The sequence below is a fragment of the Leishmania donovani genome, chromosome 17, assembly GCF_000227135.1.
Source record: "Leishmania donovani BPK282A1 complete genome, chromosome 17".
In the NCBI taxonomy this organism is placed as follows: domain Eukaryota; phylum Euglenozoa; class Kinetoplastea; order Trypanosomatida; family Trypanosomatidae; genus Leishmania; species Leishmania donovani.
In genome coordinates this window covers 480,163-505,952 of record NC_018244.1, presented here as the reverse complement: position 1 = coordinate 505,952, position 25,790 = coordinate 480,163, and the positions used below count along the sequence as shown (strand labels likewise).

Genomic DNA, 25,790 nt, shown 5'->3' with positions numbered 1-25,790 from the left:
GGCATGCTGTGTCGCTCGCTTCACGCACGCGGCCAGCGATCGACCCACCCTGCAATAAAATGCGATCCATTGGAGGACAGCCGCCACGCCCCTTCGAGAAGCCATCACACTCCCTGAGCAGGAACCATCACGACGCCGGCACTGAGCCACAGTCGTCACAAGACACGCCCCAGCTGATCCGCTGCCACGCGTCCAGCTGACGCCGCGCGCAGCTTCCTGGCCGGCTGTTTCCCTCCATGGTACACATCGTCCGCCTCACTGTCGTGAGCCACCCTTGCAAACGCATGCCTGCGGGGAGGGGAGGCGGGGCGACGTCAGCTTCGTCGCGGCTGATAGTGACCTTCAACCGGCATGCAGCCTGAATCACCGACCCCGCTGCCTGCTTCAGGGCTCGGCACGTGCCTGCAATCTGCATGCAGCCTGCCCACATATCGACTCGCACATGCCTAGCGCGTCGCTCGGGCACGTGTTCAGCAGTTCCCGCAACGCGCCCACTCCGCGTCACCCCTCCAGCCGCATGGCCGCACACACAGTTTCACCATTCATAGTCACTACACGGCGTGCATGGAGCAGCGCCAGTAGTGGGTCGTCCGCTGCGCAAGGCACGTCCACGAGCCAGTCCCCAGATGACGAGTCACCTGCTGCTGCTCGCCGCCCGGGCGGACCGTCACGTCGCCGGAGTAGCGCAAACCGGTGAGAAAGCCTGCCGAGCAGCGCTACCACGCTCAGCAGCGGGCCTGCACCCGGCAGGACCTCCAGGAAGTGGGCCAGTCGCTGCTCACTTCACGCGGTGCGCTGCGCACGGGTGCCACGCCGAAGTCCCCCTTATTCGGGAGAGGAAGGGAGGGCATCGGGGCACGGGTTTGCGTTTTCGCCATTTTCGGTGCCGCGTGAGGGTGGCGAAGAGGAAACCACGGCAGCCGCGCATGAGGCACAAGCGATGCCGCAACCCAAGAGAGGAGGACGAAAAGGCGAAGCGGTGGAAGGGGCCATGGGCATCGATAGAGGGGAACAAGCGTCTTCAGGAGCGGCAGCAGTGCGCACACCCCACACCCTACGCAAACGAGTCAGATGGGCTCTATAGAAGGAAGACGCGCGTGATGGGCGGCATGGAAGGTGCAGCAAGCGCGAGTAGTGGGAAGGGGAGGGGCCTATGTAAGGGCGGGGGGGGGGGGGGGGCGACAGTGAAGGCCGCAGGGTTCAAGCAGCAAGTGAAAAGGTTTGGAGAAGAGGGAAGGGGCGAGGGGTACGGCATGCGTGCGTGCGTGCGCAGGTCAGGTAGGTCAGGTGGCTCAGGAGGGGCAAAACAGGGAGGAGAGAGAGTGGGAAGGCTGCTGCGGCGATGAGGAGGAGGAACGAACGGCTGAGGCGGGTGCGGCACTGACTGGCCTGCACAGATGCACGAAAAGCGCGTGTGCGGAGCCCCGATGGCGGCAACTCAAAAATGAGAGCTGCGAGAGAGATACGATGCAGGGAGAGGTGGCCGTCGTGCGGGTGCCTGAATCAGCGCCGCGAACGCCCCCGGCTGCACAAGACAGGCATTTGCGGATTCGGACTTGAACGGCAAACGAGGGCGGTAGGGAGGGCCTGTGCAACTGCGTCGGCGAGCATGGAGGGGGTTAGCGTCAGCGTGTCTGTCGCTGCTCCAGCAGCAGCGCCTCAGTGAGGAGGAGGAGGAAAGAAGGGCAAAGAGCTGCCGAGCCGCGCAAAGCCAGACAGCAGCAGCCGGCTTGTGCGCATGCACGTGCAAGCACGCCCAAAAGGGTCCCTTAATGGGAGTCGCTGGCCTCCCTTGCCTCTTCCCTCTCTCCTGAGTTTGTAGGGCCGTGCCGCAGTCCACACGGCACCCACACGCGCGCGCGCGCACCCTCACAGAGCAGCCGCACTTTGCTCACGTGTTTGTGTGCTGAAGGGGTTGGGAAGATTGTGAGGGCGCATGCGGGTGTCGGTGGTGGAGTAAGGTGGAGCGGACCACATCCAAGGGCAGCGACATCCAGAGTGAGAGACGCGAACGCCGGCAGGGAGGCACACACACACACACATAAACCTCCTCGAGGTGAAATAAGAGGGAGGAAGTGTTGTTGCCGCCGCGGTTCTCTTGTTCGCATTATGCGAATCCACAACGTGTGTCCGAGTCCCAGCCACGAACAAGTCAAAACAGAGACGCATACGCAGCGACAGCTCGCCTTGCCTCCGTCGCACCACGGATATAATCCTCGTCGTCATGGAACGAGCCGTCCTAGACGACGAGTCGGAGGTATGCGTCTTATCGGCTCATCTTGTCCTTGTTTGTCCCTTCTTTGGGTACGTGCTGCGCGATCGGCGCCAGACGGAGACCCCGGGTGGACCGCATAGCCTGATACAAGCTGGCCGCGTCAGCGGTGCTGCTAAAGGGGGCGGAAGTGGTGGTGTCTGTCGGCCGGGTAATAGGGGGTGGTGGTCTAGGTGCATGCTGCATGAGCTCGAGGAGGAAGCTGGCCAGCTTCGGGTCAAGGCCCTCGAAGACCCTGCACACTCTGCCTATGTGCCATGCTGCTCCCTGAGTCGCACCAAGCCGTGGCATCCCCGCAATATGTTGTATTGATTCTCCACATGGGAGTCTGAAGAGCTCAATGGCGCAACTCGATGGTGCTCTCGTCATGTTGTAGCTAAGAAAGGGTGGAGAAAGATGCACACGTACCTCTGTACGCCTGCGTGTGCGTGCGCACGCACATAGGCGTGTGCCCGTGACGACGGTGTTCACCAAAACAGATAATGCGCCTCCCGGCACCCCCACGCCCCAAGGCTACCTGACAACGCTGGGCATGTCTGCATTTATAGGTGTGCGTCGGGTTTTGCATCATTAGCGGCAGCTCAAGATGGAAACGCGTTCATCATGGCTGTCGCATCCGTGCGCGCGTTCAGAATAATCTCGTCCGCGATGGCTCGATACATTTCCTTGGAGAAGTAGTGGCCCATCTTCGGAAAGACCACCAGTCGAGCACCGTTGATGCAGCTGGCGAGATGCTGCGCGTTAGAGAGCACCACCAGCGGGTCTTTCCCACCGTGCAGCACCACCACAGGGATGCACCGCGACGGCGTCGTGCCCGATGCCGGCAGTGATGAGCTGCCACGCTCGCTGCCACGTGTCATGGTGCTGTTCAGTCGGTTGATGTGAGCCTTGAGGGCAGCGCTGCGGTCCTTGGAGCGCACAATCGCGGCCAGATGTCGGCGCCCGCCTCCCTGGTACGGCGCTCGCGCAAAGTCGAACCACATGCCGAGACGGAACTCGCGCTCGTGAAAGGTCATGTCGCCTGCGACTGCCTTGAAGAAGCGCACGCGGTAGTCCAGCACCGAGTGCACATCACGGGTGCTCTCTGGCTGGTCGAGGATGTTCATCAGCAGCGACGCCCTGGGCCAGGCGGGACCAGCAGAGGTGGAGTGAAGGCATAGGCTCGCGACCATGTCTGGGTGCCGCAATGTCAACAGCTGCGCAATCATGCCACCCATCGAACAGCCTACAATGTGCGCTTGGCTGATCCTCAGCGCCTTCAGAAGGCCGACGGCGTCCTCGGCCATGTCCTCCAGCGTGTAGGCTAAGGAGCCTTCGCCGATGGACGCCCACGTAGGCAGCGCCATGCGAAGTATGAACGGCGACGGGTACTCGTCAAGGTGCGTGGAGAGGCCAACGTCGCGGTTGTCGTAGCGAATCACGTAGAAGCCGGCTGCAGCCAGGTAGCCGCAAAAACGGGTGTCCCACATGAGCGACGTCGCGTTCATGCCCATGATGAGAAGAATGCATGGGTCTGACGGGTCGCCAAAGGCACTGTAGCAGAGCGTGATGTCCTTGCCGGTGCTGGCGCAGCGCCCAACATGTACGAAGGCGTCATCTGGTGGGCGCGGGAAGATGCGGCTAAGCTCCTCAAGGATGGCTGGTGGAAGGTCCATGTCCTCTGGCCTGGTAGGCTGCTTCGTCGCTGTTTGAGGATGCGGCGACGTCGATCCGTCGCTCACCACCACGTATCCGCCGTCGTTATGCTGAGGCATGTTCTGTATGTTGGCGAGGGGAAGGCGAGGAAGGGGAAGTGCGCAGATAGACCGAACTGAGAGCTCCACTCGTTCCTCTTTCCCTTGCCGAGCTTTTCGTTTTTGTGTGTGTGTAGGGGGGGTGCGTCTGGTGGCGGTGGCGGCGGCGGCGATGTTGGTGGTCGTGATGGTGCTGGGTGGAGGCGCGGATGCTCTTTCTTCGAGATGGTGTATTCGCCTCCTCCACAGTTAGGCGAGCCAGAGCAGGTCACAAGGACGGAGCAGAGAGGAGAGCACAGCGGTACAGAAAAGGGCCGCTGCAGGCGCAAGCGAGTCTTCCGTGAGGAGTGAGAAGGGCGTGCCCCCGCCCACACGCATGTGCGCCGGCAGTAGCAGGGGTAGAAAGGTGACGGGGGTGAGGGCCTCCCCTTGCATGCGTGCAGCTCCCCCTCCCCTCTCCCGACGCGGAAGCGGGCGAGGGTGGGGGGCGGTAGCGGAGTACATGCCGCACAGCGAGGCGGATCAGCTCTTAGCCGCATTTGTCCGACTCTCTTCCCTCACACACACACGCACACCTCCGTCACCGGCTTCGAGCGCGAGCACATCACTCGAAATGAGGCGCGCGCAAGAGTCGATGGCAGCGACGAAATCAACAGAAAGAGGGAGTCGAGAACGAGTCAGCGCATCCTTCTGTGCGCAGGAGTATGTCGGTGGGTGTACGCTTCGAGTAGAGGTGCTCCACCTACGAGGGGAACGACAGGGAGCATACAGGTTGGGAAAAGGAAATACGGAGTGCAGCGTTGTGCTGCCGACAGAGAGCAAGGAGGCGGCTTATAAACACATGCAAGCGGATGGCGCACCCATTTCTCCCACCACCCTTGCCCCTTACAGCCGGGAGGCGGCCTTCACTGGTTGCTTCTTGGCGGACAAACCGCCATCAGCGGCAGCAGCAGCAGTTTGTTGAGCCTTACGCCCTAACGACTGCGCCGCAGCTTCGCCAGCGCGCACGTTATCGCGTATGATTTGGATGTATGTGCCTCTCAAGGCGGGAATCAAGGTGTGGCCCATGCCCTCCACCACGTAGAGGCGACTACCCGCTATCACGGAAGCTAGGTGACGCGCGTTGGAGGCAGGCACGAGTGGATCGCAGTCGCCCTGGATGATGATGGTGGGCACGTAAAAAGGCGTCGTGACCGCTGAGGTTGCATGCCTGCTGATGTTCTTGTTGCCCCCCGCCTTGCTTTGCGACATCGGTGCAACACTGGTGATGCGCTGCCGCAGCGCGTCGTCGCGGCATGGCGCGTTCAGCAGCGCCAGAAACTGCCGCGGGCCGCCGGTCACGCATAGGCTGCGCTTGAAGATGCGCGTCATCTGCCGTTGCGCTGCGACATGATCAAACGGATACTTGCCCCGGTCACCAGACATCTTTTCTAGCAGTTTGGTAAAGCTGGCCGCGTAAGCAGTCACCCGCTCCGCATCTCTCTCCGCGCACAACCGCTGCCGCTCCTCTGCGCTCGTGGCCCGTGCGATGCGGCTTGCGTACCTGGCCGACGTCGACTTGGGCACGAGCGAGATGAGGCTCATGATGTCACGTATCCCCGGCCACTGCGCGTGAGGAGAGCTCGAGTGGGTGGACATGAGTGTCAGCGAGAGAACGCGCTCCGGATGCGCCAGCACCATGCACTGCGCAATCATGCCGCCCGCCGACGAGCCGACAAGGTGAACGAAGCGGATGCGCAGCACGTCCAGCAAGCCAAAGGCATCGGCTGCCATATCATTAAGGGTGTAGACCTCCCGGATCGACCGCGTTCCGGGGCGCAGCGCCGCGTAGGCGTAGCGCAGGTAGCTGGCTGGTCCCACCGGCAACGCACCATCGCTACCCTTGCAGTCGTCAAGGTGGGTGCTGCAGCCGACATCGCGGTTGTCGAAGCGGATGACGTGGTACGGGCCGGAGTGCGCAAGCAGCGTGCACAGACGATCATCCCAGAAGAGCCCTGGGGAGGCGAGGCCCATGACGAGTAGCACGCACGGGTCCTTTGCCGCGCCGAAGGTGTTGTAGCAGAGGCGAATTGTGCGTCCCGTGCTGTGGCAGCGGCCCACCTCGGCGAACTGGTCGCGTGGGCGCAGCACAGCGACCCGCTGAGGCGGGGACAACGTTGACGGTGCAGCAGGACCAGGCATGAAGCAATGTGAGTGGGCCCTGAGTGAAAAAGGATGTTATGCGTTGAGGAGGAGTTGAGCGTGGCGGAGGCCAGCAAGAGTGCGAGGAAGGCGTTGGCGGCATGCGCAAGGGACAACGAGACACACACGCACACGAGAGTATGGAGCGCAGGGAGGCATGAAAGCCTGCTTCCGCAGCAGCTCGGCGACGGCGACGACAACGAGGCGGAGCAGAGGAAGGAAGAGAGGCTGGCGGATGCAGGGTTCAAGGCGAACGCACTGCGCCCCTTCAAGGAAAGGGCAGGGCACATCTTCGCGGGGCGCCGTCCTTTGCCTATGCGTTACGAGCACACGCACACAGACATACACGCAAGCGTCCAAGCAACAGCGTCGTCTCCCTCACACTCGACAAGGGTGTGCATGTGCGTAGAGAGAGAGGGGCGCCCGTGTCCGCGTGTGGGTTGGGTGTTCGTCCCCTTTTCATGCTTGTGGTCTGCATGAACGCCTGTACATTCGACATGGTCGGAGATTCACAGAGGGGAGAATGAGGTGGGGGTGTGCTGGCGCACGCCGCGGCATCACTGCGGACAGACAAGCACTTGAGAAAGACACCAGGAAAACAGCGAGGAAGAAGAACAACAGCCGAGTGATGCCACGAGGGACGCAACAGTGGTAAGGGAGGGCAGCTAGGAAAAGACAAAGTCATACGAATGAAGGCGCACGCACACGCACACACACCGAGAGAGAAACACGCCGAAGTCGGCCGCACTACGAATTCTGTCCACGCAGCAGCATCAGCCGTGACACATCACTGCGGTCAATGACGGAGAGGTGACACAGACACGCATGCGTGGGTGTGGGTTGTGCCCACATGCTTGGGCACCGCACCAAGAACGCGCGGATAGAGGGAGAGACGCGAGCACCAGAAGAAGGCGCAGCAAAGAAATACGAGAGAGGGGCTCTACACAGCGTGAGAACTGACTGCAGAGGGAAGGAAAGCGATCGCTCCCATGAACGCATGCACATATCACAGCACCTCACGGCATAAACGAAAGGAAAACAAGAAAACGGACCGGAGGAGAAAGACCTTCTCTGTTAGCACCCCACACACAGCAGCAGCAACGAGCAAGCGTGGAAGAGCACGCCGAGGGAGAGGAGAAGGGAGAGGGGGCACACAGATGCAAAAAACATGGAAGCGAATTTGCACCCTTCGACGCGCCCATTTCTGTCGCAAGGCAGGAGATCAGGCCTCACACTGGTCCCGGCCGTGTCGCAGGGCCCCATCCGCGTGGTGCGAAGCAGCGCTCGAAGGGCCAGTACAGCAATGCGCCGGCTCAGCCGTCGGAGCACGACCTCTGACTCCATTCTTTACTCATCCGTCCCTCGCCTCGCAGGTCGCCTCACAGCGCCTCCCTCATCATGCCGGCCGCCACCTGGTGTGATCCTCCTCGCGGTGGCTCAAGCTCCCCCCGTACGCACACGTACACCCGCAGGCAGCGAGGGCGGGGCGGGATGTGTTCGAGTCGCGCTGGCGCCTCGTCGATCGTATGGATGGTGCAGGCGTGCTCGCGGTCTCGGGTCGCTCCGACGCCACGCCGTCGAGGGTGTGGCCGTCGGCATCGGTGGCGATGAGGCGCCCTGACTTCGCCACGTCGCAGGCGCTCGGCCCTGTGACCGCCGGAAGTGACTCTGGCATTTGGCAGGGATAGAGGGACCGCCTGGCTTCCGCCCACAGAGAGAGAGAGATGTGCAGAGTACCGGAGATGCCACGCACGGGGCGGTGTGCGTCCCTCTCCCATCCCCCCCCGTCGTCGTCGTCGTCATGGGTGCGGTGAATGGGGGAGGGGGGGGGTGAACAGACGTGTACGTAAAACACCGAAAAAGAATATCAGAGAGACACAGGAAGACGACTAGAGGTGCCCTGCAAGACACACACACACATGCACGCACGCACAGGAACCCAAAAAAAGGAAAGAAATAGGGAGGTGCAAACCACATGGCAGAGCGAGGTGCGATGTAGAGCAGGAGACGGACAACCATCAGGACCTTCGTCGTCATCCGCTTCGGCAGGAGGCCGCAGTAAGCGGCGCCGCTGCCCCTCCTTTCTCGCTCGCACTCTCCGCTCTATGCTGCTATCATTGCCTGAAAAGGGACGGGGTGTAGAAAGGAAACGCGGCGCGCCCACAACGAGCGCACAAGGCGTCACGACAGCTCATGGCGCACGCACGCACGTTGAAAAGGGGAACAATACAGGGGGTTGGAAGGGCAACCATAAAAAGGATTCGAGGTAGAGAGCGAGGTGGGATGCCGATGTGCACGGAGGCGATTCGGTGCTGCGACAAAGACAAGCACAAAAGATCAAGCCGCGCGCATCTGCCCTTGCGGTCTCCTGTGCAGGATACCTACTGAGGAATACTCTGCCCCCCCCCTCCCTGATGGCCCGAGTGCTGGCCACCGATCTTCCCTCTTATCGGACAGTCCGCACACGAGGTGAGAGGAAGAAGGGGGGAGGGGAGGGGAGAAGGTGGAGAGAAAGACCTGGTCACATTACACGCACGGCTCCGCAATGCAGAGAACGTATGTGAGGCTCCTTTTGGTCCGAAGAACGGGGCGAAGAAGGGCGGTTCTTACCACGGGATGTTCTCCAGCTGTGCCCGCGCACGTGTTTCATCGGTGCCCTCACTCCGACTGAGGCTGCGGCCGCCCCACACGCCACCACAAAGGTGCAAAAAGAAGACAAGAGAGCACACACAAACACCAAGAAAGCGAGAAAGGATGGCCACATCGGTGAAGAGGCACACGCGCACGTGTGGTGTGAGCGGGGCGGAGGGCACAGAGAAGAGACACACACCAAAACGAAGTGGGGAGGAGGGGAAAGACCACGGCAAGCTTCCAGCGCAGCAACCGAAGAAAAGAACTCGGAAGAGAACGGCCAGCGCCGCCACAGCAACGGCAACGCAACCGAAGAGATGCATCAAAGAGGGAGCGGAGGGGGTGGGGGCAGCAGCGCTGATGTGCAAGCCTGTGATGTCTTTGCGCATCTATCCAGCTTCCCCTGTGTCTGTGTGGTGGGGAAGGATGGCGAGGCACGAATTCGACTCATCCGCGGACACACGCCGGCATACGCGCACGAGCTAGGAGAGTGGAGGCGTGGCCGAGGGCGTGAGCAAGGTGCCAGTCAACAAAAAAAGGGAGGCTGCAGAGGGAAGAGAGGACGTGGCAGGCCCGACATGCTGAAGGCTTACGAAGAAGGAGTGGGTTACGAGTATGGCTGGGGGAAAGGTGGGAGGGCGACTAACCAAAATATATGAAGGGGGGGTGAGCGCAACACACGAAGACAACCGGAAGCCCACGACAATGCGCGATTCGAAAGGGAGGCGAGCAGGAAGAAGAACTTGTCTGCACCGCCGTCGCCGCGACACTGCGCCGATAGCGATGGTACGGGGAAGACGGGCGCAGAGGAACGAAAGGGGCCGAGCAACGAAGGAAGAAGAGGCGAGGGGGCCCGGGGAGGTAGCGAAGTCTTGGTGCACATGAGCATGGCGGCTGCGTCTGTTGTGGCGAAGCTGTTGGTGTCGGTATCGGGGTTGCAGAGCACGGGAAGGGAAGAAGAAGCAGGTGTGTGTGTGTGTGTGTGTGGCGCACACGCGTGTGGAAGCGCAAACAAAGTAAAGCCCCACACGCCGGCGCTCGTCGCCCTGTGGAGGGAAGAAGACAGACGCAGACAGAGGGAGAGAGACGCGTGGGGGAGGGGGGGGGGGCAGAGCCCATGCGCGCAGGCATGAGCACGGCGCGAAGGGAAAACAAGAAAAATCGGCAACGTGGGACGGCAGTCGTTGGGTGCAAGCAAATACCTACTTGGGCTGCGGTCCGTCGTCGTCTCGCCTCGTCATCCTTGGAAAAGAAGGAAGGAGAGATGCAAACACACGGGAGACGAGGCGCGCAGGGCGGGGCGACGCTCTCTGAACATGCAGAGAAAGAGCAGCTCGGAGGGGGCGGAGGAGAAGGGCCCAGCACAGTCACCACACGGACACCAAAGCACGGCAAGTGGAAAGCGCAAAAGAAAAACATACATGCAAGACACCACCAGGAGGGGAAGACGGCCAGCAACGGTGCATCGACTGGAAACTGAGAGGGGAAAGGGCCTGCACAAGTCGGCAGCGGCGCAGCCCTACAACCAAGAAACTGATGCGTGTGCATGTTTGTGCGTGTGTGCGTGTGTGCGTGTGTGCGTGTGTGCGTGTATGTGTTTCAGGGTGGGAAGAAGGGGGCGTACTCTCTGTCCCCGTAAAAGTCAGCCAAGCGGAGATTAAGACGCGCCAAGACACTCAGTCGACAACTGAGAAGAGAGCTATTCGTGTGCATCATGGCTTGTCTCCCTCTCCGTGCTCCTTGTCCGTGTGTCTGCGGTGTGCTTGGGGGGTGGGAAGGAGGAGGGAAAGGGGAGCATCAACGAGAAGCGCAGAAACCGGTGGCGATGGCAACGAGTCCAAGCACGTGCACACACACACACAGAGAGAGAGAGCGAAACGCAAAGAGCTGAAGTGCGGTGAGCAACCACATCATAATTCTCAGCTGATGATGTGAGGGTGTGAGAGAGAGAGAGAGACAAGGGCAAAGAGGGCAGACGTTTCCCGACACATGGACTTCGAGCGCGTGTCGACACACTTGGAATAGGGAGAGAGGCGATGAGAACACGATCAAGGGTGAAGGGGGGAGGCAACAGCTGCAGACGGAGAAGCGAAAACAAATTACTGGAAAAAAGACAGCGAGAAGGCGAAAGGGTATACACACAAAAGGGCACCCACGCACACGCCATCACGCACTCCCTCTCTTCAAGCCACCCACTGCATCGCTTCGGCCGATACGCGCACAGCGAGGGGAAGAAATGGGGAGCGGGGGTGGGGAAGAATACGTGGCACAAGCAGGATGGAACACACGCCAGCATAAAAAAAGGTATAGCTACATAACGCGCACGCCACAGAAGAACGTCCACACCAATGGTCGACGCCACTTCCCTTAATTATCCTCTGCTCTGCTGTCTGCTGTTCGCTGCCGTAGCTGCTGCCGTGTCCCCTGGTCAAAGAGGAACACAAGAGTAATGCCTCTGTGCGTTTGTGTGTGTGTGTGTGTGTACCCCTGTCCCACAACAACAACGGCAGCATTCAAAAAAAAAGAAAAAGAGAGGACGAGTGGCGGCGAATGAGTAACAACGCCAGCAACACTGCCGCAAAAGGGAGGCATACATCATCATCGCAGAAAAGCATAGACACATGGGGAGCGGGGACCGCCCACGCGGAGACGCATGCGCACACAGACAACGAAAGAATACATGGTGAAAGGAACCAACAAGACCGAGGGAGTGAGCAGGATGGACATCGGCACGACGACACCGCAAAAGCGCGCCAAAACAGAGCACAACACACGCACACACGTCTCATGAAGGGAAAAGAAGAAAAGGGAGGGGGAGAAACACGTGAAAGCATGAAGAGATCAGCGCAGGATAACGAAACAACACGGCAGAGTATTGTGTTACACAGCACGCCTGTGCACCGGCGGGACACGTGGGAAGAGGCGCGGAAGAGATGGCCACAAACAAGTCCGGCTCATGCCAGCACCTCACGCAAGCGTACTCCCACACAAGCGCGCTCGTCCATCACCAGAACTGCAGATGCGGGAGGGAGAGCTGAGGGAAAGAGGAGCAGCGCCTCCTTGATCGAGCCGGTTCACGTGGTGTGCGTCTGTCTCTGAAGAGATGGAGGCGCAGTATTACCTCGCGTGCGACCATCTCCGTTACACACTCCACTCGCTCGCCTAAATGTACGTCTTGGGCACGCAATCCGCCGGTGACCGAAGCATGTCCTCTGCATCCACCACCATCAGCTCCAGCTTCTCCAGCTGCCGCTGCATCATGGCCCGCTGACGGGCATCCTTGGTCTCCTTGAGTTCTTCGCGGATCCTTGGTATTGTGCTAGTGCCGTAGGCGACGAAGGCCCGAGCGCTGCCCACCTTTGGGCGGCGCGTCTCGATCTTGGAGAAACGCTGCAGCGTCGCAAGGTAGTTGAAAATCTCATCATCATGCATAGCGCACGAGAATAGCGCCGTCGAGTGCACGGAGCGGTGCATGACGGAGTAGAAGAGTGCCCGCGGCTCGGCCGGGTTCTTGTCAATGATGCGGTTGTAGTGAATGACGCCGTCACCGACGCCGCTCGCGAAGATGGACGAAACAATAACGTCCTCCTTGCCGGAGGATTGCGAGGTCTTGACCTGTTTCAGCACGCATGTGCACAGGACGATGCCCTGCTCCTCGGCCAAGGGACTGCAGTGCTCCTGCGCGCAGTGCAGGCTCGCGTCCAGCACATCGTTGAACTCGCCGGCATCCTCGACGCAGACGTACACCATGCCGTTGGCCACGTTGCCAAACAATGGGCTCTCCGCGACGGTCAAGTTCATGAAGCGTTGCGGCGGATCGGACAGCAGGTCCATCACCTGATCATCCTGCAGAAGGCACACTGACACGGTAAACTCGAACTGCGTAGAGGCCAGCTTGCCAAAGCTGCCCTTCACCACGGACTTCAAGGCCAGCCACGTAAACCACTCCGTCGGCCGCGCAGCGGAGAAGCCAGCATCGGCCATGATCATGCCGATGTTGCAACCGTACAGAAAGTTATCTCGCATCTCCTCTAGCGAGTCGCTTGAGAGCTGGACGTCGGTGTTGCGATTGACATACATGATATCGCGCATGTCGTACTTCTGTACTTCCTCGGCGCCAGGCTTGCTGGCGCGGATGGTGCGGCCGTCCACCTCGATCGCGGGGCTCCGGCCGCCGGAGGTGTCCAGCAAGAGGGAAGCCTTCAGCGTGTTTGTCAGCGACGGGTCGCGTTCGCCGGAGTTGTTTTTGCCAGAGGTGCCCGGGTCGCCGTCCTTCTTGTACTGCACGCCGTCTTGCTCTGCGGCCCTATTCTTGAAGTACATCCCAACGCGCTTCTCGCTGTTTTTACGCGTCAAGTTCTGCACACTGTTCTTGCGCCCCAGCACCTGCGGTTGGCCCTCCGCCACCGTCGTGTTCTCCGACGTCCCCTTCGACGGTGGCGCGTCCGAGGCAGCAACGCCGCTGCCGTCGCCAGCCGCGCTCATGCGCGCCTGCTGCTGCATCATCATGTGGTGCTGCCTCTGCTGCGTCATGACACCAGCACCGCCGCGTTGCCCAATCGTTGCCGTGAGCGCGTTTAGTGCCATCATGCCGCCACCGTCGCCCATTATTGGGCCGCCTCCGGGCAGAAGCTGTGAGAGACGGTGCTGCAACACCGGGGCCGCAGCGCACTGGTCAACACCGCCACCGTTGTTGTTGCTGCTGCCGTAGTTGTAGAACTGACCAGAAATAGAGTACTTGCGCTGAAGCGACCTGGCGCTGTCCTGGCGAGCAAGGCCTGGCGCCAGCGACTCCAGGGGAACGCCCGCAGCAACCGTTGCCCCGATGTCGCCGCGGGGTGCGGCAGCCGTGGAGGGACTACCAGCGCTGCTAGAACCAGAGTCGGCGAGCTTGAGCATGCCGTTTATGCTATTCAGCGACACCCCCGGGCCGACGCCGGTGGCACCGTTGTGAACGTTACCCTGCGTAAAACTCGGCTGTCGGAAGCTACCGTAGCTGTATGAGCACAGGGTGCTGTTCTGCCGACTGAGCTGCTGAAGAGGCCGACCGCCGCCACTCGGGGCTGCGCTGCCGCCGAAGAAACTTCCACCGCCCTGGTGCATGCTGCCGTAGCTGTTGGTGCGCATGAGCGGGCCTCCTCTGTGGACCTGCGAGCCGGTCGAGTAGTCGAAGTTCAAGCCGCTGTTGACGCGGCGCAGGCTGCCGGCGCTGGTACCGATCGAAGAGAAGCTCCCGCGGCGCTGGGGCTGGCTGCCGCCGCAGCCGTGCGCGCTGAAGCTGCCGAAGCGGGGGATCACGCCTGTCGACCCCATCGAGTGGAAGGAGCCCATGCGCTGCAGCATCGGATTCGGCTGGCCAAAGTTGCGGTCGTTGTACATCATCATGAAGCTCGGATTGCGGTTTAGCTGGCCCGGACTGCCGCCGCCAGCGACCGTGGGCGGGTGGCCTGGTGGAACACCCCGGCCAGAACCGCGTAGGCGCGCCTGCACATGCGGCGGCGGTGGTGGTTGCTGGGCATTCTGTTGCAGCTGTGGATGCTGGCATCGCTGCTGCTGCTGCATCATAGGGCCGCCGCCGTAGCCGCCGCCCTGGTGCATGCCAGAACCCATCACGTAATAACCACCGTACATAGCTAACGTATGAAGCCGTGTGCAGGCGCCGTGTCAACTGCCTGTTCTTTTTACACGAGGGGAGCTGCGCACCAGCGCTGCTGCTGGCCGGTGGATGCCGCACGTGCCCAGAAATCGCGCACAGGCGCGGACAGACGTACGTCAGCACTACGAGCGACAAGAACGACAAGAGCGCCGACCCGCACCAACGACAGAAAATATTCGCCAAGGATTAAAGAGCGGGCAACAAGGACCGCGCAAACAGCGAGGCAGTGTGCGCGTGTGTGCGGGATGAGGAATGCGAGAGGGCACCAAGAAGGACACCGACGCAGATGCGCGGGAGACGCCCCTACTCCAGCACACGCGCTCGCAGAGAAAGAGGGAGGGGGGGAGGGGAGGGGGAGGGGAGGGGAGGGGAGGGGGGAATTCAGTTCTACGGGGGTATCTGTGAGCTGCACTTTGTTCTGCACGCTCCTGCCTCGCTGGGTGCGCGTTACTTTCACGCGCCAGTTGGCGTAAGGGGTGGGCGCACTATTCGCTCTGTGGGTGCTTTCAACGATGATGTTCCGCCCTCTGCCGCGTGTATGCGAATATGAGCACGTGAGTTGCTGGCAGCGAGGGAGCGGTGCAGATCGGAATGGGGGCGGAAGAAGGGAGGGGGGAGAGAGGCGAAGAAAGTGAACACCACGATCGGTGAATCAAGGGCAGGCACAGAAGGATTCGAAGAGACAGGCACACAGAGAGAGGGGGGCGCGGAGGACACGCAAACCACGATAACAGACGAATACGGCGATGAAAGCAAGAGAAGAGGAACCGGAGAAGGATACCAACACGCATGTGTGCAGCCCCCGCGAGAAACGGGCAGCCCATCCTCTGCCTGCTGCTCTCGCCATCTCTCTCCTCCTCCCCTCTCTCTCGCTCTCCCCGATTGATGCGATCGAATATACAGAGCACGCCCTCGCCAACGTACACCGCACGTCCAGCAGCTTACGCACGATAAGCACGGTAGCATGCGTTTGTTTCAGCGGCGATCTGCTTCCTTCCTCTGCTCAGCCTCCATGTCTTGGTGCTTGCCGGTGTGCCTATGGAGGTGTCGGTCGGTTTTGAAGCCACCACCGCCACTCCCCCTCGCTTCCGTTGGGCGTGTGTATGCGTAGAAGCGCGCACATGCGTGCGGGGTGCGTCCCCGTGCCTACTTCACCCAGCCACCACCTTCGCGAGGCCTTCAGCGCGTCGGCGCTCTTCGGTAGGTATGATGAGCACAAGGATGATCGCCAACGTCTGGAGGCATCACGCAGCCACAATCAGGTCAAAGCCAGCCGCGCAGCTGTGCGCGCCCTTGATTCCACACCCGAGCGAGTCGTTCGTGCTGTCGTGCGCGCCAGCCATGCACGCCCAGCCGATCGGCATCGTCACGACGTACGCTACGGGCGAGGAGGTCGTGGGCGATTCGGGAAAGCGATGCCGCACATGATCCGCGCCGCCATCGCTGTCGCTGGCATTGTGAAGATGGAGATGATAGAGGAGAAAGCGGCAACGCCCATGAGACTCTCTGCACTCCTTTTCGTTCCGGCTCGGGAAGCCCTTGTGCAAGCGCGTCCACGGATTTGTCTCGCCGCTGTCGCACGGCGTGTTACCGACACGCATCGATTAGCAGGTGGCGCGCCTCGAAAGCCGGCCTGGATTTGGGGCTGGAATACGTCGATGGGCGTGGCCGCGACTCTGAAAAAGAAGACAGTCGCCTCCCAGACGAGGGGGCACGGCCGCCATGAAGACGAGAGAACGGGAAAAGAGGCGGTTGGGAGGGAGGGTGGTAAAGTGCCGTAAGCGACCGTGCGTGTCGCGGCTGCGTGATCGCGCTCACGGTGGGCGCGGAGGCAACCATTCCATGAAGGCCACGAGAGCATCGAAGCGCAGCAATGGCGAGGGCTCACAAGCGTGTCGGGCAGGGTTGGAATTCCTTTGATTTTCTCTATTTTTGGAAAGGAGGTGGGGAATTCGCTCCCTTTCAACGCGTCATTCTGAGACGAGCACCTCAGTAATCCGCACGGCTGGCGGGCGGGGGGAGGGGGGGGGGATTGGGAATAACGCGAACGAAAAGGGCGGAGTCGCCACAGAGACGCCCTCTTTGGTGTTGTTCTTCGAGACGCGCGCGTAAGCTTGCTGGCGTGTGGGCACAGCGAGGAGAGCGCGCCGGAGCGTGCCGGAAAAAGAACCCGAGCGACAAGCGGTGCTCTGCACTCGGCCGTGCGCTGCCACAACCAGAAGCCCCCCTGCCCACATGCAAGCGTGTGATGGAGGGAATGGACGGCGGTGTGCTCGAGCCCCTCCCTCCGACGCACCTGTGCCAGGCCAGCGGCGCGTAACAGCGAAAGTACGGAGAGGAAGGGGGGAGAATCGACGTCAGAGACGTGACACCCAAGCAAGATTCGTAGCAAGGAGACGCGGTGGAAGCCAGAGAGTGAGAGGCAGAGAAGAGGGCACGCCAAAAAGAAAAGCACAAGGGAGATAAAGAGAGAGATCGTGAGGTGCCGTGCAAACATGGATCAAACACCCAATACACACGCCAGCATATCTGCACGCGAGCACGTTTGGCTGTGGACGTTGCATGCTGCCTTCCTCCTCTCGCACGCCTCACCAGCGCCAGCTGACGCCACGCCCAACCGTGCTGCTGCTGCCGCTCGGTCACATCCCCTCCTCCTCCCCCTCCCCAAAAAAAAAAACAGAGAGAGAAAGAGAGACGTACACAGATATAAGCATAAGAGGAGCGCCCCCAAGAACGGACGCAGCGCCGGAGGCCGTTGGCAGAAACTTGCCGCCTTGAGCTCGTCCCTCCCCTTCTCGCTTGTGTCCCTTCCCTAGACCGCCCTCCGCACATCTTCACTCCACGGCGTGGCAGGTGCACCTCACGCCATGGCGCCGCCTTTTTGGCACAACCCAAAGCCACCCAGCCACCTGTTCTCCTCGTCCTTCGCCTTCACAAACGCGTCGGACAGCTCCGTGTGCTGCCAGTAAGCCGACACAGACCGCTCTGTGCCCATCCCGTAGTATTTCGCCCACACGCTGATCTCGCGCGTCTCAGCAGCAACTTCGTCCGTCACGATAAGCCGCGTCTCCGGCGCCTCCTCCAGCGGCAGCGGCTTCAGAGTCGACTGCCCGTTAGCGCTCACGTAGCCGCGGCGTACAAGCTCCTCAATCCACGGGTGCGCGCGCCGCAGCATGTATAGCGTCCGCTGCTCTGACAGCACACGCCGCGCAGCCTCCTTCGGCGTCATGATCCCAAAGTATTTCGGCGTGTTCGGTCGCCCGTAGTGGTGAAACACGTCCGGCTGCCCAGGTCCGTAGAGGTCCCAGCCGGCAGTCCACATCCGCGCAGAGTACAGCACCTCCTCGCCGTCGAACATGTACGGCAGGAAAGGGTCGAACGGCGTGTCCAGCATGAACTGCGCGTCGCCGAACATGAAGCCCGCAGCCGCGAAGCCCTGCAGGACCGGGTGCGGCGACAACTTCATCCACCGCGCCCCAAGTTTTGGCATGCCGTTGCTGAGCACCTGCGCTGTGCACATCAGCATAACGATCTTCTTGTCGAACTCCTCACGGTCGTGCCCCTCGCGGTAGCCGTTCGGGTAGTGCGACAGCACGCCGCGCGTCGGCAGCTGAAACACGCGCGTGATCAGCTTCATGTCCCAGTCCACAGAAAACCGCGTGTGACTGTCCACTACCATGTAGTAGTCCTGGTCGAAAAAGAACAGGCTCGTGATGTACCGCCCAAACGTCGGCCCGCGCGCAAACGCGGACTCCGCCACGCGCGTCGTCACGCGGCACCCAGCCAGTGCGCGCGACGGCTGCTGCTGGGGGCCCCCGCGCCCGCGCCGGAACACAGACCCGCCATCCATGCCTTGCCTCGCGTCGTCCTCCGCTAACAGCAACCTGTCACGCGCCGTCTCCAGCTCCCCGGCAACGCATGTCACCCGCTCCCCTGCGTGCGCCGGGTGCAAAAACACGCCAGCAGGCCGCGCGCCATATTCCGCAGCACCGTCGGTGGGCACGCTCAACGCGGCATCCACGTCCAGCAACTGCCGCGGCGCGACCACGTCTGCCCACGTCAGCGAGCGCACCTCCAAGCCAAGCGTGCGCGGCGCTTCCGCGCCGTACAGCACACGCCGCGTCTCGCCGCTCGCCAGGTCGTCTACGCCAATGCTCGAGAAGCAGCTCGCGTCCGACGGGCTGCGCTCCTCGCTCACGCCAACGTACAGGCGGTGCGGCGCAACAGCCATGTCGAACAGGTTGCGCAGCGTCAGCGCGCACTCGTGGTCGCGAAACGCGGCCAAGGAAGTAAAGATAGACGCGTGGTGCAGCGCGTCGCGGTCCGCCGGCGTGGCCCAGGCAGGGATGCGGTACTTGTCGCTAGGCTGGTAGATGGATTCCCACTTGCGGAACGTGCCAGGGCTGTCATCACTGCCTCGGCGGTGGCGGACGTAATTGGTGGGAGTCACGTGCACAACGTCGCCAGACTTGGAGAAGGAGAAGATCATGTTGAAGCGAGGATCACGCCACGCCGTCCCCGGGGTGCGGCCGTGTACGATGTGCTCGAAGCGTGTCGAGTTCTCATCGGAGGTGATCCACGGCTTTTCTCTCGGATCAGGAAGCTCGCCCAGCGCGGTTGCCGACGAGGTCGAGAAGAAATACATAAAAGGAAGCCCACACAGACATAGAATGGCGATGAAGGCTATAAGAGCCTGTCGCCGACGCGCGCTGAGGCGACGCCGCGGCATGCGCAGAGGCCGCTTGAGCAAGCTTGGCACCTGGCCATAGTCTGGCATTTTGCCGTTCCGTTCGCGGTTGCGTCGAAACGCTTTTTCGTCGGGGGAGTGTTGATGTTCGCGTTGATGGTTTCAATGATGAATAGGCACGCGCACTCAGGTCCGTCTGGATCCATAGAGAGATGAGTACAGATATAGAGATTTATACCGGTGTGTGTATATGTGTTGGTGAGAGCCAGAAAGCGACTGTCGCCGACACCGCGCGCGTCCAGTCAGGCGACACGAAAAAGAATGAGGCAGATGTTGCGGATGTGGAAGAAAAGCGCACAAGGCGGGTTACGCACAGGCATGCATACACGCCAGTGCATGTATACGCGCGAGTCGGCTTTTGCTTGCAGTTTGTCGGCGCTTGTATGTACCGCCCTCAAGGTATGAGCAAGACCTTTCCTCCTGCCAGGGAATGGGCAGAGAGAGGGCAGAGAGGGGAGAGAAGGAGTTTATTGAAAACGGAAAGCAGGGGAAGCGCGGGAAAGAGGGAAAGATAGTCTGAAGAAAGGTAAGGAGGGAGTCGCGTGTGGTAAAACGTGTCATGCGAAGCGCCATACCAAGTGCGCCAGGGGCGCGGAGCATTCATCGTATAAAGGGACGTCCCCGCCACGCACGGCGAGCGTGCGCAAGACAGCCAACGAGAGAGAGAGAGGGAGGGAGGGGAGGCTGATGGAGGCGGTGCAAAGTGGTGCTATATATAATGTTATGTTTTCGTTTTCGGAACTGACCGTGGGGAGGGGGTGCCTCCGGCCCAGTACCACAGCGTACACACGCACATGCACACGCACATGCGCACATGCGCACACACACATATATATATATAGAGAGAGAGAGAGGTGGCAAAATCATAAATAGGTGGAAATCAAAGCAAGTGGGCGAAAGAAAAGGAAAGCGGCGGCGGGCGGCGGAAAGCGGAAGAACGACTGCACACGCTGCAACGCGCGTACAGCTGCACGGGGCGCGATGCTCTTCCCTCCTTCCTGTGTCTCCCTCCCCTGTCTCCGTGTCCGTCTCGCTGCTTTCTTTCGCTCTTCGGTGCAGAGCAGGTCCACACGCATCGCACAGGAACCCATGCGAGGCAGCAGTCCCGCATATGCCCAGGCAAACGTAACAGCCTGACAGAGGAGGCAGACCCACAGACAGGGAGGGAGGGAGGGGGAGGGAAGGTAACGAGAAGCGCGCGCGCGTAGGAGAAGTCCGTGTTCAACCAAGACAGCAACAAGCAGCAAAGGGAGGGGGATAATACAGTCGAGGCGAACACCCCCACACCCAACAAAATACCGAAGAAACGCAGGCTGTAGAGTGACACTGAGAAGGGGGAGGAAGGCAGACAGAGGGAAGGGGAGGGCGTGCGAGAAAGCATGAGGGAAAGAAAGAGGCAGAGAGAGAGCGGCCCACAGAACGCTTTAAAAGGATATAAACAACGAAACGAAGGAAGAGGGACACAAGCGAAGTGAGAAAAAAAAAAAACGACTGAGAGCACGGGCCACACGAAGACAAAATCGACTCCACGTGAGGTGTAAGGTTGGCGTAGAGGGGGGATCAAATATAATAATAAGGGAGGGAGCGCGCATAGGCCAACGAGGGCAGATATGGCGGGCACAAGGTGAACGTGAGGGTGAGCGGATGAGAGAGAGAACAGCTCCTCATTATACATGTTATGCACGTTTTTTTTTGGTGCCGTTAGTGGTCTGCGCGGAGGCGTTGGAAGAGATTGCGCGCAGCGTCCACAGGCGAGCACACAGCTCTAAAAGAAGCGAATCAAGCGGTGACGTGAGCAGCCACCCTCTCCACCCACCACCAGGCAGGTAGGGGACTTGGCCCTCCACTCTCAGACTCAACTCGAACCGGAAGAAGGAATGCCATCGGCGCCAATCAACCGCCCGCATGTCGGCTGCCGCGTCGTCCCTCTCCAGAAAGGTGAAGTGCTTATTGATTTCTACGACGAGACTAAACAACCAATCCTAACAAAAGAGGTGAAACAACGTGGCACCTCCCCTCCCCTCCCCGTCGGCTCCACGCCCCGACCGTGTCTTCGGCCGTGGCGGTGGCATCCATCGCCCGCACAGCAGCGGCCGGCCCCCTACAGCGGCACGTTCACCATGCGTAGCTTCTGCAAACCGACCTCCATCGCGATCTCCACGTAGAGCGGCCTCGGGATAGAATGCCCCATTTGAGGAAAGAGAACGAGTTTTGCATTGCACAGCACGCACGCCAGCCGCAAGCCGTTTTCGTACGGTATCATCAGATCCTTCCTGCCGTGTACGACGAGCACTGGGAAGCCCCTCAGCCGGCGGAGGGCAGGCTCGCGATTACTCGCGCGCTGCACCGCCCATACGTGTCGCAGCAACCCGCTCTTGTAGGGAGGGCTTCGCATGAAGTTAGCCGCGGCGACCTCGCGCACATGCGCCTCGTCCAGCGGGTAGTCGCCCCTGAAGAGGCAGTCACTGCGAACAACATAGTCCTCGACGTCCTTCAGGGACAGGCTAGCAGGCTTGTCCAGCAACGCCAGCGTCACGCGACACGCCTGCGGCTTCACATACGGGCCGCTGCTGTGCGAGTAACAAATCGTGAGGCTACACACCCGCTTAGGATATTCTATGGCCATGCACTGCACAATCATGCCACCCATGGAGGTGCCCAAGAGGTGCGCGCGGCCAATCCCGAGTGCCGTCAGCAAACACCAAGCATCATTCGCCATGTCGTAGAGCGTGTAGGGCGGCGCGCCTCCGCAAAGGGGGGACCACGACTGGAATATCATGCAGGGGAGGCACGGGGTCGGGTAGCCGTCGAAGTGGGTCGACAGACCCGAGTCGCGGTTGTCAAACAAAACAAGGTAGAAACCGTTCTTGAGAAGTTCAGCGAGAAACTCGCCCGGCCAGTGAAGCAAGGTACCACCGAGGCCTATGACGAGCAGCAGGCATGGGTTGGAGGGATCACCGAGAGTTCTGTAGCAGATAATCACTTCCTTTCGTGTGCTATGGCACCGGCCAACCCTCACAAACTTGTCGCACGGCATCGGCTTGCCTTTACCGCGAAGCTCGCGTGGCATATTCTCTGCCTCATCGGTCTCAGTTATTTCAGGGGACATCATGATCACGTTCCCGGGGCCTGCGTGACGGTGTGCAAAGGGCGCAGAAGAGGAAGCCGAAACCCCAGCGAGAGCGGCGGGAACGTCACTAGAGACCGCCGGCAGCAGCAGCAGCTCCAGTGATGCACAATCACAGACAGCCACGGAGGTCGCAATGCAGCGGGAGCAGCTAGGAACTGCGGCACGATAGCAGCCGCCACGACAAGTTCGATGGCGGATGGCGTGGTAAGAGGCGCCACTACGAAAGGGAAGTGTAACACCGCAACGTTTTCGCTTCTCCCCAGCCGGGAAAGAGACGACAGCCCCGTAATGAAGAGCACGAAGACGAAGCGCTGTGTGCCTCACGAGGGTGCGCGATGCGTGCGAACGGTGTGGGTGTGCGTGCGTGGGGGAGAGACAGACAGGTGGTGCGGATAAGGTGCGGTGGCTACAGCGCGTGTGTCCTCCTTGTGCCGCAGCAGAGGGCAGACAAAACGAGTATATAGATATACGTATTGAGCGGGTGGGGAGGGGGGGAGGAAGAGCCACATAAGTCGACAAGAGCAAGAGGGGGAGAGTACATCACATTGGTGGCGAGGACGGGGTGCGGAGGGAGGGGGAGAGAGGGGCGGTCGGTGAGAGAGAGTCAGCATGCGCCGCCACACCGCAGCAGCGTGATTGCCGATCGGAGAACCACGAGGGTCGGAAAGTGCTCACACGCACAGATGTTGAAGCAAGTGCAACGGAGATAACCAAACAAAACAAAGAACCGTCGACGGCGTCGACAGAGCGACACAACGCGATGGTGGGCGCCGGAAAGGAGTTGGCAGGGCAAAAAAGGAGGGGGCGTACGAGATGCAGACAGCAAGACCTGCCCTCCTCGTACTTCTCTCTCTGTGAAAGCACCATTCCGCCTCAGCTCTGCCCCCTCCCCCTCCTTACCGACGTACGGAGTGCATCGCCTTCCCTCCCTCCACACATGCCTGGGCCGCGCATCCCAACGCACACATCCGCCACTGCGGCCGCCTCACCTCGTACTTCCTTCACCGTCTGCGGCGTTACCAATGAGCCCTAACTCGATGTTCATCATGCGCCGAGGCGTGGGTCCGTCTGCTAAGTGGTCAACGCGGCCGACCCGCCTGGTTGCGAGCGGGTGGCGATCTCGGCTGCACCAGCTTGGCCGCCCTTGTCAGCACCCGGCGCTGCCACCGGGCTCTCTTCAACCACCTTCTCATGCCACAAAGACGGGGACGCGCCGCGCACAAACTGCAGGAAGCAAAACGCGTCCTCCATGAGCGCGGCATCGCGGCCGAGTTCGCCGACCATCGCCACCGGTGTCTGCGGGTCCACCTGCACAGAGAGAATGGGGTTGCCGGCAAGCTGGAAGGGCAACATGAGGCGCGCACTGCGCACATCGCCGCTCGTGTACGGGTCGCACAGCAGCGGCGTGACAAAGCAGTCCACGTCCATGAACTGCTCCTCGGTAGAACGCACCACGTCATCGCGGACGCGCAGGGCGCGATGGTAGTCGCGAACAGACAACTTCTGGCCAGCCTGGACGGAGTCGGCCAGCGACGCTGGTAAATCCTCCGGAGTACCGGAGAGCCCCACGAACAGGTGAGGCCGGTTCGTCCCCGGAGCATCGCCGCCGCTAAGCGCGATCGGCTCCACGCCAGGCACAACAGGGAGCTGCAGTGCCTTGCCTGGGGAAGACACAGTCAAGTTGTCCTTGTCATTATCGCCGTTGCCGCTCTGCTCATGCACCGCGCCGCTCTTCGCGTCCTCGTCAGCCTGAGCGGGAGCCGTCGCCGGCGCGACGAGTCGCTCGAACGCCTTCGCAAGCTCGTAGCGTGAGATGACCGTCACCGCCTCCATCACCTCCTCCACGGAGAAGTCGAACGCCAGCGGCACAATCTCAAGTTTTTGGTTGTAGTGCAGTGCGCTGTGCATGGACACGGCGTCCGTGATACGCTGGTGGAACTCGGCCGACGACGTGTACTTGTTCGTGCAGTACTGGTCAATCCACTCCGCCGGGTAGCCAACAGCGAGCTCGACCTTCGGCGCCTCGTATGTCTGCGCCCCAGTGAAGAGCCGCCGCAGAAAGCCTGGTCGCGATGGCTGGTTGAAGTCGGCCGCCATGGCTGCCTCGGCGTTGTAGTCGCACCAGCCAACGTCGATGTCGGCGATGTGGCCGCTGCGGCTGCGCACCGTGTAGTTATACGGGCTGTGGTCGAGTATATCTGGGTTGGAGTACTTGGGCACATCATCAGGGTGTTTCACCTTCGGCGCCGCCTTGCCGCTCCACCAGCTGCTGATGAGCTGCACTAGACGCGCCGGTGGGTCGGAGGCCTGCGGATGACTGGGGTCACCGCCACGAGGCGCCGCGGTAGTGCTCAGGGCGGGCAACGGCGGCACATCCCCGGCGACGCTCGCCGTACTGTATTCACCCGTGAGCTCGCCGGCAGTGGCCGCGGACGCCGATGCGCCGCTGTGCATCGGCGCAGAGGGTGGCGAAGAGGCGCTCGTGCTCACCGCAGTAGAGGAGGTTTTGGACTTCGCCCGCTTCGCCGACGTTGCCTCGAAGTGCGCCTCGGGGTCGATCGAGGCGGTGTAGACCTGCCACAGGTACATCAAGTCATCTAGGCAGCGCGCCGACAGCCCGACCGTCATCGACGGCACCGCCAGCTCAAACCGCTCCGTGAAGGTGCCGAATGTCTGTGAGGTCGGCTTGAAGCCGACCATATCGTGATGCACCGCACACAACACCGACGGGGGCCCGTTCAGTGAGCAGCTGATGGCATAGTCGCACGCGTGCTCGGTAACGGCGATAGAAGCCGGCTTCTCGGGGCCGAAGACGATGCCCTCGCTCAGCGCAAAGGGGGTGCAGCACCTCAGCTTGCCGACGAACTGAGCACCATGGAGACGTAGCCACGAGATCAGCGGGAACTCCTTGCATGCGGCGTCGTGGTGCATCGGCGTGCAAAGCCGAGAGCTGGTGTAGAACTCCTGAACATCCAGCGCGTCTGAGACGGCGACGGCAATGCCACTCAGCAGCCCATCCGGAATGAAGCTCTGCATCACGGCCTTCTCTGCCGCCACGTCGGCAAAGCAGGGCAGCGACGACTGTTCCGCCTCGCCGGCACGACCGCTGCGCGCGGTGTCGCGGGCAGACATGGCCTCGGCACGGTTGCGGCATTCCATGACTGCCTGCCGCTGCTCCACCACGCGGTGGTGCAGCTGACGCACCATGTGGCGCGCGCTGCTGCGCGAGAACTGCAGAGCCGCGGAGGAGGTGGCCGAGCTCATGATGCGGGGAGCGGAGTGCCGTCCGCGTGAATGCGAGTGCGTATGCGCGCGGGACTACGTACTCAAATGCCCTTCTCCCGCCGTGAAAGGCGACGCTTCGCCGGTGATTCGCGGGGTGTGAAGTGGAACGGCTTGAGCACGAGAGGGATCCAAAAGCATGGAGGAGAGTTGCGGAG

General features: G+C 61.2%; 6 protein-coding genes across 6 annotated transcripts, besides 1 other annotated feature; all 6 read right to left on the bottom strand.

Annotated features, from left to right (window-relative positions):
* Positions 1 to 2,489: 2,489 nt before the first annotated feature.
* Positions 2,490 to 2,531: a sequence feature (Short protein (LDBPK_081310, CBZ33263.1) was converted to a misc_feature.).
* A 322-nt stretch (positions 2,532 to 2,853) lies between these two features.
* On the bottom strand, positions 2,854 to 4,026 carry LDBPK_171150 (hydrolase-like protein; the record flags this gene model as incomplete). The annotated part of the gene is made up of 1 exon (XM_003859921.1): positions 2,854 to 4,026. One exon carries the CDS (start codon positions 4,024 to 4,026, stop codon positions 2,854 to 2,856), a length of 1,173 nt encoding a protein of 390 aa, XP_003859969.1.
* An 864-nt stretch (positions 4,027 to 4,890) lies between these two features.
* On the bottom strand, positions 4,891 to 6,186 carry LDBPK_171140 (hydrolase-like protein; the record flags this gene model as incomplete). The annotated part of the gene is made up of 1 exon (XM_003859920.1): positions 4,891 to 6,186. One exon carries the CDS (start codon positions 6,184 to 6,186, stop codon positions 4,891 to 4,893), a length of 1,296 nt encoding a protein of 431 aa, XP_003859968.1.
* Positions 6,187 to 11,979: 5,793 nt separating this feature from the next.
* Positions 11,980 to 14,448, bottom strand: LDBPK_171130 (hypothetical protein, conserved; the record flags this gene model as incomplete). The annotated part of the gene is made up of 1 exon (XM_003859919.1): positions 11,980 to 14,448. One exon carries the CDS (start codon positions 14,446 to 14,448, stop codon positions 11,980 to 11,982), a length of 2,469 nt encoding a protein of 822 aa, XP_003859967.1.
* A 2,885-nt stretch (positions 14,449 to 17,333) lies between these two features.
* LDBPK_171120 (hypothetical protein, conserved) lies at positions 17,334 to 19,250 on the bottom strand (the record flags this gene model as incomplete). Its single annotated transcript, XM_003859918.1, has 1 exon — positions 17,334 to 19,250. The coding sequence occupies one exon, from the start codon at positions 19,248 to 19,250 to the stop codon at positions 17,334 to 17,336; it is 1,917 nt and encodes a 638-aa protein (XP_003859966.1).
* A 2,071-nt stretch (positions 19,251 to 21,321) lies between these two features.
* On the bottom strand, positions 21,322 to 22,332 carry LDBPK_171110 (hydrolase, alpha/beta fold family-like protein; the record flags this gene model as incomplete). Its single annotated transcript, XM_003859917.1, has 1 exon — positions 21,322 to 22,332. One exon carries the CDS (start codon positions 22,330 to 22,332, stop codon positions 21,322 to 21,324), a length of 1,011 nt encoding a protein of 336 aa, XP_003859965.1.
* Positions 22,333 to 23,421: 1,089 nt separating this feature from the next.
* Positions 23,422 to 25,614, bottom strand: LDBPK_171100 (hypothetical protein, conserved; the record flags this gene model as incomplete). The annotated part of the gene is made up of 1 exon (XM_003859916.1): positions 23,422 to 25,614. The coding sequence occupies one exon, from the start codon at positions 25,612 to 25,614 to the stop codon at positions 23,422 to 23,424; it is 2,193 nt and encodes a 730-aa protein (XP_003859964.1).
* Between the last annotated feature and the right edge of the window lie 176 nt (positions 25,615 to 25,790).